This window comes from Physeter macrocephalus, chromosome 11 (genome assembly GCF_002837175.3).
Source record: "Physeter macrocephalus isolate SW-GA chromosome 11, ASM283717v5, whole genome shotgun sequence".
NCBI classification, from domain to species: domain Eukaryota; kingdom Metazoa; phylum Chordata; class Mammalia; order Artiodactyla; family Physeteridae; genus Physeter; species Physeter macrocephalus.
The window spans coordinates 89,719,037-89,732,687 of NC_041224.1; the positions used below are offsets into that span (position 1 = coordinate 89,719,037).

Here is a 13,651-nt window from a genome sequence, read left to right on the forward strand (position 1 = left end):
AAAAAAAAAAAAAAAAAAAAAAAAAAAAAAAGAATGTGTTTATACAGCACCATTAGTCATAGAGCCAAAAGGTGGAAACAACCTAAATGCCCATCAATTGATGAATGGATAAACAAAATGTAGTATATCAATACAGTGGAAAATTATTCAACCATAAAAAGGAATGAATACTGATAACATGTTACAACATGAATGAACCTTGAAAACATTATATTAAGTGAAAGAAGACAGTCACAAAAAAAATACATTATATGATTCCATTTATTTGAAATGTCCAGAATAAGCAAATCTACAGAGACCAAAAGTACATTAGCAGTTGCTTAGGGCTTTCGGGGGATTGGGGAGGTGATAGCTTAAGGGATGCTCGGTTCTTTGGGGCGGGGTGGCGGGGGGGTGATGAAAATGTTCTAACTTTGATTATGGTGATGGTTGCACAATCCTGTGAATATACCAAAAAACATTTAATTGTAAAATCTAAACAAGTAAACTGTATGGTATGTGAATTATATATTAATAAAGCTGTTACCGAAAAAATAATAATAATCCAACAGTTTAAAACTTAATCCCAAAGAGAAGGAAGAGAATGCAAAGAAATTTAGAACAGTGGTTCTAAATGCAAAGAAATGCTAAGAATGCTAAGAATGCAAAGAAAGAACAGTGGAATCTGAAGTAAGTCTTACAGTACAGGGTGCAAGCAAGATTGGGATGCAGAAAAAAAATTAGAGTTTCTATTTCTATCTGATTTTTTTAAATGAATGAAAAAGAAATTAAGTTTACTAAATAAAATATATAATGTGGTTGACTAGTCCCTTTACTCAGAGGGTCATGTGTCCTGTGATGCTGAAGAGGCATTGCCAACTAAAAACTGGCACTTGCCATCTACCTCTACAAGGATTAAGTCACAAGCTGCTGTGACTGCAGACCTTCAACACATCCTGACAGGAGTTCAGGGTGGAGATCAGGAATGAGGCACTCTGTGCTCTGGGAAAAACCAGCAGGACAGGCCTTCAGATAGTTAGATATTATCAGGAGAAGATTTTATGAGCCCAATTCTTGCATCTCCTCTATCTAGAAAAGCACGAAAATCCTTCACGGTGACATCTGCTCCTTGTGACTAGCAGCAACCTTCTGCAAAAATGTGTGCTTGACTGCATGTATCCCCCCTTCACCAAAATCACATATATACAGATCTTCTGCCCTACCTCTTCGGAGCAGTTTCTCAGAGCTATCTGAAATGCTGCTTCCCAGGCTATATTCCTCATTTTGCCCCAAATAAAACTTTTTTTAATATTATATCTTTTTAAATTATTTATTTAGTTATTATTCGTTTGTTTGGCTGCATTGGGTCTTCGTTGCTGCACGTGGGCTCTCTCTAGTTGCGGCGAGCGGGGATTACTCTTTGTTGTGGTGCTCGTGTTTTTCATTGCGGTGGCTTTTCTTGTTGTGGAGCACAAGCTCTAGGTGTGCAGGCTTCAGTAGTTGCAGCATATGGGCTCAGTAGTTGCAGCACGTGGGCCCTAGAGCACGTGGGCTTCAGTAGTTGCAGCGCGTCGGCTCAGTAGTTGTGGCTCGCAGACTCCAGAGCTCAGGCTCAGTAGTCGTGGCACACGGGCTTAGTTACTCCGCAGCATGTGGGATCTTCCTGGACCAGGGATTGAACCTGTGTCCCCTACATTGGCAGGCAGATTCTTAACCATTGAGCCACCAGGGAAGTCTCCCAAATAAAACTTAACTCACAACTCTCATGTTGTGTATTTTTTTCAGTCGACAGCATCCTGCAGAAAGAGCAGAAGTTCCAAAAAAGACAGTCTGATCTTGGGGCCCTCATGCATTTTTTTTCCCTTTCAGCATATTGCAGCATCTGACAAGTAAGGTGGGTTTATAGATATACTATCTAGATTTAACTGAACTCACCCCTGATAAAATGAATAAGTGGCTGAAACATTGCTTGAAGTTAATAACTGTATTAAGTGAAAAAAAAGGAAATGGCAAAGTGCACACTTACCTATTATATGAGCTCTCTGTAGCTTGCACACTTACCTGACCAATATATGAGCTCTTCTGTAGCTAGTACAGAACACTAAATATTAACAATAAATATTTGTTGCAGGAATAAATACTGTAAAGGTCCTTAAAGGAAAGAAACAACTCTAAGGAAATTAAGTAAACAATTCTTCACTTTTAGTACATGTTGCCATCATCCCCCTTCTCACAGGGTAACTACAGAAATATTGAGCATTATGACTAAAATGGCATAAAATGGAAACAGAAGAATATATGACATTCATAAGTAGTCTAAGGCCGTGCTGGTCTCCACAATCAAAAATTACATTTCTTTCTGGTAACTAAAGACCCACTGTTTGCTGGCTCAAGGGTGAAAAAGCATTTGCAAGTTTCAGTAAGCTGTAATATTGTCGACTGTCATGTGGCAGTCATAAACCAGGAAGTAGGAAGAACTTTAGGACAATTTTAGAGAAAAAAGTTAACAGGGAAAAAAACTTAGAAACAGCAAAGGGGGAGCAAAGCCAACCTTAAAAAAGCTATAGGGCTAATACACAGCAGGTGGAGGCTTCATTCTATGAGATTTCTGTCCTATGTCAGAAAGAAGTACTTCCACGAAGTATTTGCAAGATACCCTCAAATGAAAATATCCTCCACTTGGTATCACTTAAGCTGTTAGTTATTCCGTAGCTAGGTACTGGCAGCAGATTAATTCCCTAAGTGACAAGGCATAGATTACATGATTTGTTTAAAAGGATGCAGAGACCAAAGGGGTTTTTTGGTTTGGGGGTCGTTTTTTGTTTGCTTTTGTTTTGGCGTATTTGATTGTTTTCAATGAATATTTTAGAAAGGGGACTTTAAAAAGCACTATCGGCTAGCAGGCAAAACAAAGAAGAGATTCAAAGTTAATTTGGGTTTTTCTGCTAAAGCCCAGCAGAAAGAGTGTCCCACCCTTCTGCAAGAAAAAGGTAAAAGAAGGATCTGCATGGATGAAGCAAGACACACAAGGTTGAACAGTGTTTGCGGCGCAGACTTCTTGCAAGTGCAGCCAACTGGTCTTATAATATCCCAAAGATTCTGTCTGCTCCCGGGGGCAAAAGCTGCGCCTCAGTGAAGGGCCAAAAGGCCTGACACCATCTACATCTATCCAACCCAAGCGATCCCAAAGCGCGGCATCTCCTCTCCCCCACCTGGGATGTTCTGCCACCTGGACTCGACGCACGGCAGGGCCCTCCGTAGCCATATTTCGCTAATCTTTCTTTATTTCTGCAGTTTCAACCGCCGAAGCAAGGATTCCGAGGTAATCACGAGACATCTGCAGCAGGAGCCCTTTCTTCCGGGCGACACCGGCACTTCGCGGAAATCCTGCCTCTTCGCTGAGGTGGCTGCTTCCAGTCGGCCCCGCCCGTGGCTCCTCCTCCCTGGGCTCTGAGGCTCGGAGCCTTCCCAGCCTCTGTCAGGTACTGCCACCGTGCTGCTCTGAGCCCCCGGGGACCCGGGGCGCGCAGGAGCCCCGATCCGAGGAAAGCCGAGGTTTTCTTTCTGTGCCCTGGGCCCTGGGCACGCCTAAGCACAGAATTACAACCTGGCACCTCAGTTTGCCTTTTTTTCTTTTTTCTTTTTTGTTTTAAATTAAGTTAGGGGTCTTTTTTTTCTTTAATGACCAGCAGCAACTCCCCCCAATAACAGTAAAATATTTAGTTATTGCTTCTTAAATGGATTATTTCAAAAATCAGGCAATATAAAATTGATGCGGCGCTTGATTTAAACATATTTGCATTTATTTCCATAATAGAGGAATTGGTGGGCCTTCCTAGAACATAAGTAATAGTGAAAAGAAGAAAATACATGTCTATCAAACTGCAAGATACTCTTAGCATCCAGTTCAACACCTTGATTTTTCAGTTGCCTAGAGAAATCCCAGATACCCTATCTCAAGAAGCACACCACCTCCACCCACCTCATCACTCTACCATATTACTGTTGTCTTTCTTTCATTGTTCTCACAAGTTCTGCATATTTATTTTATGTATTTATTGTCTGTCTCACCACTTCCACCATCACTACCACTAGAAGGTAAGCAATTTGAGAGTAGGAGCTGTGTATCCCCAGCACCTAGAACAGTACTTGGCACGCTGGTTTTTAATCAATAGGTAAGATGAACTGAATGAATGACTGAAAGGTAAAATGACTCGCCTAAGGTTGCACTGTTAATTGGTAGCAAAACTTAAATTAAATTTCAGGTCTATTAACCCTCTAGTGTACTTTGTACCTCAGAATGCTGAGATTAAACCCAAGTAAAGCCAGCTACCAATACACCTATCCCAAGGTTTCCTAGTTGAGGAAGTTTAGGCCAACATGCCCAAAACACTAAGGGTACAGGCATACCCCAGAGACGTTCAACAAGTTGCCACAGCAGAACTTCTTTTTGTGTATGCTGGGGAAGGGGAAAGGGGAAATGAAGGCTAAAGTGTGAATCGACAGTAGCAAAGGTAAGCTAAAAGGGTTGCAGCCCCTTGGCACATCCTGAGTTATTACTGTAAATGAAACAACATGGAAGCAACGTTATTCTGGTCTCAGGGCTACTTTCTCACTATTATTTCAGTCCCTCCTTATCACTTTCAAATGAAGCGATAACTCCTCTTTTTGAACCCCAATAAATCCCAGTAGGATGCTTATTGTGGTTTACTCTTGAGTAAGAGGAGACATCATTGTCACTTCTATAAATAGGTTTGAATGTGGAGAGAACTTAAGTGAGAAAATATGTAAAACTTTTAGGAACATCAGTAAATATGGAAAAGGAAAGATCATTTTTTATTCAGATATATTTCTAACATACCTTTCATGGCCATTGAAAAATAAGTAAATTTTGAAGCTCTGAAAGTACTGTTTTGTTTTTTTTTTCAAATCATCCCAAACAAGCTCATTTCACACGGTTTGTTTGTTCCCAAGGCTTGCAGGATCTTAGTTCCCTGACCAGGAATTGAACCCAGGCCCATCAGTGAAAGCACCGAGTCCTAACCACGGGACCGCCAGGGAATTCCTTTCCGGCGCTTTCACTGCCAGGGGCCTAGGTTTGGGGTTCAATCCCTGGTTGGGGAACTAAGATCGTGCAAGCTGTGCAGCACAGCGAAAATAAATAAATAAACAAACAAACTAATTAATTAATTTAAAAAGAAAGAAAGAAAACAGTGACTATGAACACTCTGGTTCATAAAAGAATATTTTCTATTAAATGTGTATTTGATGGCCAAATATTAACTTTGCTAAATGAAGCCTGATAGCAAATAATTAATTTGGATCATCTTGTATCCATTTCTATTGCAGTCTCAGCAAAACTGATACAGACTAGAAAGCACCTTATAGAGCAACTAGTAAAACTCCCTTTTTTGAAATGATGGACTCAAAGTGAAAGAGTAAGGGCTGGAATCAAAACCCAGGTCCTAGACTCCTAGCCCAGCCTACTCTGAATGTGTGGCCTCTGATGAGACCCCAGTGAAGTATGCTTAAAAAAAATTATTGAAACAATTAGTAATTTTTGTCCACAAATGAAAATGTATACATTGTAATTTTAATAAAACACTGCTCTTAAAATAACCTATTCTCAAACTACTAGAGAACCCCAAATAGAAACCAAAAGCTAAAATTAACATTACTTTCTTATACTATCTTCCTTATGCCAGGCTTCCTTATATGTAAGTAAGCACTTCACATATATTATTATCTCTTTAAAACTTCCAAACAACCCTTATGAAGTGAAAAAGTATTGTTCTTTTGCCAATTTTAAAATACTACTTTGGTTTTTATTAGATATATCTGATAGTGAAAATGTTTAATGTGTAAATTTTACAGAATTTTTATTTTCACAAATCTTGAACCTCTCAGTTCTTTATTTTTTGCATATGGACACACAATAAGGTTTAGAGGCTAAATTATAAACTAACATAGTATTTTATGATAGATTCCCTTTTTTAATATTTATTTATTTATTTGGTTGATAGATTCTTAAACAGAAACCTAATTAACAAACTTGATATTGTTTCTCCTCAACTGACATTAGTTTCTGTTCAGATAAAATACTGTAGCAAACAAAATAAAACAAACACCAAAATGAAACAAAACAAAAACTTGATCCAAAGTAAAAGTAGGAGACTTCCCTGGCAGTCAGTGGTTAAGACTCCATGCTCCCAAGGCAGGGGACTCGGTTTCAATCCCTGATCCCCGGTTGGGGAACTAAGATCCCATATGCCGCAAGGCGCAGCCTAAAAAAAAAAAGTAAAAGTGTGAGTGTTAGAGGTCCACAGACCTAGCTAACTCCTACATATGTTTACGTCTCAGCTTAAAATCACTTCCTCCAGGATTTTTTTCCTATTCCCTGTCCCTTCCTCTAGCTTCAAAACAGTCTCAGGCTTCCCTGGTGGCACAGTGCAGGGCAATGCAGGGGACATGGGTTCGAGCCCTGGTCCAGGAAGATCCCACATGCCGCGGAGCAACTAAGCCCGTGTGCCACAACTACTGAGCTTGCACTCTAGAGCCCTTGAGCCACAACTACTGAACCTGTGTGCCACAACTACTGAAGCCTGTGCGCCTAGAGCCCGTGCTCCACAACAAGAGAAGCCACCGCGATGAGAAGCCTGCGCACCTCAATGAAGAGTAGCCCCCGCTCACTGCAACTAGAGAAAGCCCACACGCAGCAATGAAGACCCAATGCGGCCAAAAATAAATAATAAAATAAATAAATTTATTTTTTAAAAAAACTAAGTCTCTAAGATCACAGATCATTTATCTGTAAAAAATGTTATTTCTGTGGTTTAGTCTGTACAACTTCTGGAAAATACTTTCTATCTTGATTTATATATAATCAAAAAATATTGTTCACAATTGGGAGAATCTACTTCAGTAACCTATTTTGGGTATTTTCTCATTATGGTAAATAATATATTATACTTATTTAATATCTTATTTATAATGATGCCGTATGTTCCTTATTCATCTGTATATACAATAGATACATCTCTCTAGCATATAATCATTTAAATAAAGGCAAGATACACTCATGATTCAGAGAAATATATATTTATGTAGTTAAATATAGCATGCTGATCTTTTATAAAGCAATATAAAAGGAACAGAAAGTGCAAAAATGGTTTAACAGAATATAGGCTGTTTTACAGAGTGAAAAACAACAACAATGCCTCTAGGCACCTTTATTGCCCAGTCATAGCAATTATCATACCAGGACTGTTATTACTTGTGTGTTTCCTTATCTGTCTGGTCTAGAGCCTTGCTAATCAAAGTGTGATCCTCAGCATCAGCATCACCTGGAGCTTTTATTAGAAATGCAGAATCTGGGGCCCAGGCCTACTCAATCAGAATCTACAATACAAATATGTCATTTTAAATTTCTATAACCATTTTAAAAAGAGTAAAGCTAAATGAATTTTAATAATATATTCTACCCAATATGTCCAAATATTATTTCAAAATATAACCAATATAAAAAGTTATTGATATTTTACTTTTCCATAGGAATTCTCTGAAATCCAGTGTATACTTTACACTTACAGCACATCTCAATTCCAACTAGAAAGAAGTGGATGCTGTATTAGACAGCACAGATCTAGACTATAAGCTCCTTGAAGGCAGGAACTGTTTTATTCTGTTTTTATAGACTCAGTGTCTAACAGGCACTCAAGGAATGTTTAATGAAGAAATACATTAATGAACTTGGATTAAAGTGGTTCAACCACTTACTAACTTTGTGACCCTGAGCAGGTCTGAAATTTTTCCTCCATAAAGGGGAGATAAAATACCTACTTCATGGAGTTGTTATGAAGATTTTAAAAACCATCCCAACCTTCCCTCCAGTCATTCTCTATTCCCTAAATCTGGTTTGCTGTCGTTATGGCTATCTGAAATTACATTAATTATTTATTGATGTTTGTATCTATTATGTCTCCACCATTAGACTTTACATTCCATGTTTCATCCATTGTTCTATCAGCATTCATTCACTTAACAAATGTTTATCAGGTGCTACTATGTTCTAAGCACTATTCCAGGCACTCAGGATACAACAGTAAACATAAACAAAAAGGTCCTGTTATTATGACAAATCAAAATTTAATAAAAGAATTTACTATAAAAATTGATACAAACTCTGCATATAATACACATTCCAACAAGAAAATGAAATCTGATGAGCAAAAATTTAGATTAACTTGATTTTGAAATTAGAAGTTTGCATTTCAAGCTTAATGTATACATTAGATGGGCCAAATTGCAGATAAATTGCTCCAATTTAAAACTATATGTATGGGAATTTCCAGGTGGTCCAGTGGTTAGGACCTGGTGCTTTCACTGCCATGGCCCACTTTCAATCCCTGGTTGGGGAACTAAAAAACAAAAAACAAACAAAAACGCAGAGTGTGGTCAAGAAAAACTATATGTTGTTTTTGCTTTTCACTGTCTTGACCCAGAAACTAAATATAATACCAAGGCTGTTCAAACTTGACAATATTTTCTACATCTTATCTTGGCATAACCATTCAGTGTTGCCCAACTCAATAAGTTATGATTATTATCTTAAGCGATTTTTTTTCTTTTTTAAGAATATGTTTGGAAGGGATCTCAGGTGACTGGCATAATTCAAGGATTTATTTTCCTAGGAAAAAACTGAGCTAGTCAAAACAACCTATAACATCTAAGCCTGTTGCGTTCTTTTTTTTTTTTAATTATTTTTTGGCCGTGCCATGTGGTATGTGGGCTCTTAGTTCCCCAACCAGGGATCGAAGCTGTACCCCCTGCACTGGAAGCTCGGAGTCTTAACCACTGGACCGCGAGGGAAGTCCCAAGCATGTTGCATTATAATGAGAAACATCTTTTTTTTTTTTAATTTTGACTCTCCGATCAATCCATAAAACTAAATCTAAGCCATAATGCAGCAGTAATAGTATTAATGACTCATACGGAATCCAGAACGCTGAGGTCTCAAACTGAGTCCCTAGTTGAGGGTAGGAATGAGAGTAGAGATGAAAGATTGGGGTAGAGAAAAGATAGGTACAGATTCTGAGAAGTAGGAAAAAGCTGAAGGAAATAGGGGAAAGCTCTGGTTTAAAAGAAGTCAAAAACGATAAACAGGAAATCTCTGGAATCTGAGATAGTCAAAACAACCTATAACATCTAAGCATATAGATGACTTATGTCAATTGTCAACTGAAGACTGTGTTGCTTTAGCTCACAGGGGAATCACAGGAGGATTAATGCAAAACATACTGAAAGAACTTACTGATTTCAGTAAAGAAAAGAAACAAAAACAATTTTGGAATTACAGTATAATTGTGTCAGCTCCCTACTTTGCCTCCACACCACACGTCTTGCTGAAAAGGGCGCTCAGGGACTTCCCTGGTGATCCAGTGGTTAAGACTCCTCGCTTCCTGGACTTCCCTGGTGGCACAGTGGTTAAGAATCCACCTGCCGCATAGCACAGGGAGATCAGTTTGGTGCTTTGTGACCACCTAGAGGGGTGGGATAGGGAGGGTGGGAGGGAGACGCAAGAGGGAGGAGATAGGGTGATATATGTATATGTATAGCTGATTCACTTTGTTATAAAGCAGAAACTAACACACCATTGTAAAGAAATTATACTCCAATAAAGATGTTAAAAAAAAAGAATCCGCCTGCCAACGCAGGGGACACGGGTTCGAGCCCTGGTCCGGGAAGATCCCACAGGCCGCAGAGCAACTAAGCTGGCGTGCCACAACTACTGAGCCTGTGCTCTACAGCCGTGAGCCACAACTACTGAGCCCGCATGCCACAACTACTGAAGCCCGCGCACCAAGAGCCCGTGGTCCGCAACAAGAGAAGCCACCACAATGAGAAGTCCGCACACCGCAACGTAGGGTAGCCCCCGCTCGCCACAACTAGAGAAAGCCATGTGCAGCAACGAAGACTCAACGCAGACAAAAATTAATTAATTAATTAATTATTTTTAAAAAACACTCCATGCTTCCACTGCAGAGAGTACAGGTTCCAACCCTGGTCGGGGAAGTAAGATCCCTCATATGGTGCAGCCCAAAAAAAAAAAAAAAAAGTGTGTTCATTTCACAAAACTAGGGAGGTATGGTCACCATTTTGGGTGGGAATAAAAATGAGTAGGCATTAGAGATTAAAAAAATGGCAAATAACATTGCTAAAATTGTGTAAGTGCATTTTACAAGAGACATTTTTCCAAGGCCAAAGTCAATGTAAAAAATGGAAACTCCTAGCCTGCCTACTTATCCTTTATTTGCTTTATCCTTTAATTGCCATAATTCTCACTATGCAATTTTAGAGATGGAAGATGTAATTGTAGTGTAGAGCATTCTGAAGGAATACTATGAGTAGTTGATTGAGTTAAAAATGATACATGTACTGAGTACTTTGTAAACACCATGTAGTTACATACATCATTTTATTTAATCTGAAGAGACTGAAGCAGATTAAAAGGAAAACTAACAAGGAAAGGGCATCAATCTATAAGGTGGATATGAAATGAGATCATGCAAACTGTATTTATCAGAGCTCCTCTCAGGAAAGAGTGGGTATTAAATGTACAGGGAGGGCTTCCCTGGTGGCGCAGTGGTTGAGAGTCCGCCTGCCGATGTAGGGGACACGGATTCGTGCCCCGGTCCAGGAAGATCCCACATGCCGCGGAGCAGCTGGGCCAGTGAGCCATGGCCACTGAGCCTGTGCGTCTGGAGCCTGTGCTCTGCAACAGGAGAGGCCACAACAGTGAGAGGCCCGTGTACTGCAAAAAAAAAAAAAAAAAAATGTAGGTGGAAATAACATTTTGATAAGCCACTCAGGTTGGTTGGTAAAATCAAGGGATATGCTCCAACAACAGCAGATAGTCGGCAATTTGCCTCTGAAGGAGAGAAAGTTCCTTCCCTGAGTGAAGTATATAATTCATGCTACAGCTGATTGCATGACACAATGTTGTACTGTTTACTCCTCATCTGAGGAGTAAAAATATTTTTAAATAAATATTTTAAAAAATATTTATTTATTTATTTGGCTGTGCCGGGTTTTAGTTGCAGCATGCGAGATCTTTAGTTGCGGCATGTGAACTCTTAGTTGCGGCATGTGGGAGCTAGTTCCCTGATCAGGGATCAAGCCTGGGTCTCCTGCATTGGGAGCATGGAGTCTTAGCCACTGGACCACCAGAGAAGTCCCCCCATTTGACTCCTGGATCCATTTTTCACCCTTCTCTACCCTCCCGGAAGCTGATCTCTAAGGACTGTACCTGGGCTCCTTTACCCTCTGGCTTCTGGTTGGGGTTGGTCACTGGCAGGATATTAGAGGATGGTAAAACAGAGAAGTTGAGATATTTATCACTCCCCCCACACACACGAGTTCACACACCCTACCACAACTTTGCCATAGTTGTGACAGTAGCTATGTTTCCGTATAAACACAGCTGCTGTTGCAGGGTGCATCCTCTAGGGCTCCCACTCTTGCTGGGCTCTGGTAAAACCATTTCTTCCCTTTGCCCCTTCAAGCCTTCAAGAAATGGGATTTCCAGCCTGTTGCTAGTCCCTGTGTGTTTCACCATCCTTGTGGGTTCCCTCAACCCTACCCCATCTCTGTAAATAGTTCCTTCAGAAACTCTTTTCCGTTAACGTCCCCACCCCCGCTCCAGTATCCCACCCCCGCTCCAGTATGCTATGAGTTTCCTGTCCAGATCTTGACTAACACAGAAGGAGTCCTCCTTTTCTGCCCTTCTAACATACAATGTTCAGCCTAAGTAAATGTAGTAAAAAAAAAAAAAATGTTTTAAGGTAATTGCTCTGAAAGCTGCCAAATCATGAGCCTGTTTGGGGTAACCATATGTCTCAATCCAGCACTGGGGAGTCATGGACGCTAGAGCATGCTTAAATACATCGTGCTTTCACTGAGCATGCTGACTTTCAGAGGTAAGTAAAATAATTGTGTCCTCAAGGAGCTTTCAGCTTAATAAAGAATAAATAAAAAATAATCATAATACAGGATAACATAAAATTATCAAAAATATACTTTTAAAGGGTCAAATTCTGTTAGGAATTAAATGGTCTATTATCTTTCACAAAACTGCCAAGACAATTCGATAGAGAAAGGATCATTTTTTTGGACAAATAATGCTGGAACAATTTTTTATCCATATGCAGAAAAATATAAACCTCTACATTTACCTCCCAGTATATACAAAAATTAAACTGGAACTATATCATAGATCTGAATGTAAGAATTAAAACTACATAAAACTTCTAGAAGAAAACAAAAGAGAAAAATCTTAGTGCCCTTGGGTATGGCAAATACATATTTAAGTAATACAAATTACTTAAATACAACAAAAAGTATAAAGAACACTTACAACTCAATGGTAGTAAGACAACCCAATTTAAAAATGGGCAAAAGGGTGCCCGTTTCAGCAGCACATATACTAAAGCAACCTAAATGTTCATCAACAGAGGAATGGATAAAGAAGATATGGTACATATTACAATGGAATATCACCCAGCCATAAAAAAAGAACAAAATCATGCCATTTGCAGCAACATGGATGGACCTAGAGACTGTCATACTGAGTGAAGAAAGCAGACACAGAAAGACAAATATCATATGATATCGCTTATACGTGGAATCTAAAAATAACGGTACAAATGAACTTATTTACAAAACAGAAGTAGAGTCACGGATGTAGAAAATAAACTTATGGTTACCGGGGGATAAGGGGGAGAGATAAATTGGGAGATTGGGACTGATGTATACACACTACCATATATAAAATAGATAACTAATAATAACCTGTTGTATAGCACAGGGTACTCTGTAATGGCCTATATGGGAAAAGAATCTAAAAAAAAAAAGAGTGGATATATGTATAACTGATTCACTTTCCTGTACACCTGAAACATAACATTGTAAATCAACTATACTCCAATTAAAAAATTTTAAATTATTTTAAAAAACACAAAAACAAAAACAAATGATTACTAAAAAATCCAGGGACTTCCCTGGCGCTCCCAAGTCAGGGAGCATGGGTTGATCCCTGGTCAGGGAACTAAGATTCCGCATGCCGCAGGAACAAGCAAACAAAAAAAAGCAGTTACTGAGTAACTGCCAAAATGGAAAAAAAAAAGAAAAAAAATTCAGTCTGCAATTCCTCTTCCTGGACTTTTTCCTAAGAAAAAATAAAGTGACAATGATACTCGCTCCAGAATTGTTTAAAATGGTGGTACTGTTGCAATATTCAAAATGTGTAATAATAGCATGCTTAAGTAAATTACGGTGCATTGGTACATTCAACCAAGGGCTTATTATGCCGCCATTAAAATAATCATTGTCAATAATGTATTGCATACATTGTCCTATACTGTTACATAACTAGGTGCAGAAAGAATCTGAAATTATATCTGTGCTATAGCTATATAAAATTTGTGAATTCAAGTGGACAAAACTGGAAGTTTATATGGAAAATGCTGTTTGAAAAGCATTTTTTCCCCTTCATTTCAATTTCATTTTTTTAATTTCGAATTCTACTAATGATGTTGTGCAACAATAATGCATTTTTTTTAAAAAAAATCGTTAGCTGTTACCTTAATTCGGTCCCACGGGCAGTAAAGGTTAGTTT

At 38.9% G+C, this 13,651-nt stretch overlaps 1 protein-coding gene across 3 annotated transcripts in view; it reads right to left on the reverse strand.

The window, feature by feature from the left end:
- The window catches only part of GALK2 (galactokinase 2), a 142,361-nt gene extending 138,997 nt beyond the window's left edge, over nucleotides 1–3,364 (reverse strand). For all 3 annotated transcript variants that reach the window (XM_024116899.3, XM_024116895.2, XM_055088241.1), the window contains exon 1: nucleotides 3,192–3,364. In XM_024116899.3, coding sequence (XP_023972667.1) covers nucleotides 3,192–3,244 — 53 coding nt within the window. In that variant the 5' untranslated portion in view covers nucleotides 3,245–3,364. The remainder of the gene's footprint in view (nucleotides 1–3,191) is intronic.
- Between the last annotated feature and the right edge of the window lie 10,287 nt (nucleotides 3,365–13,651).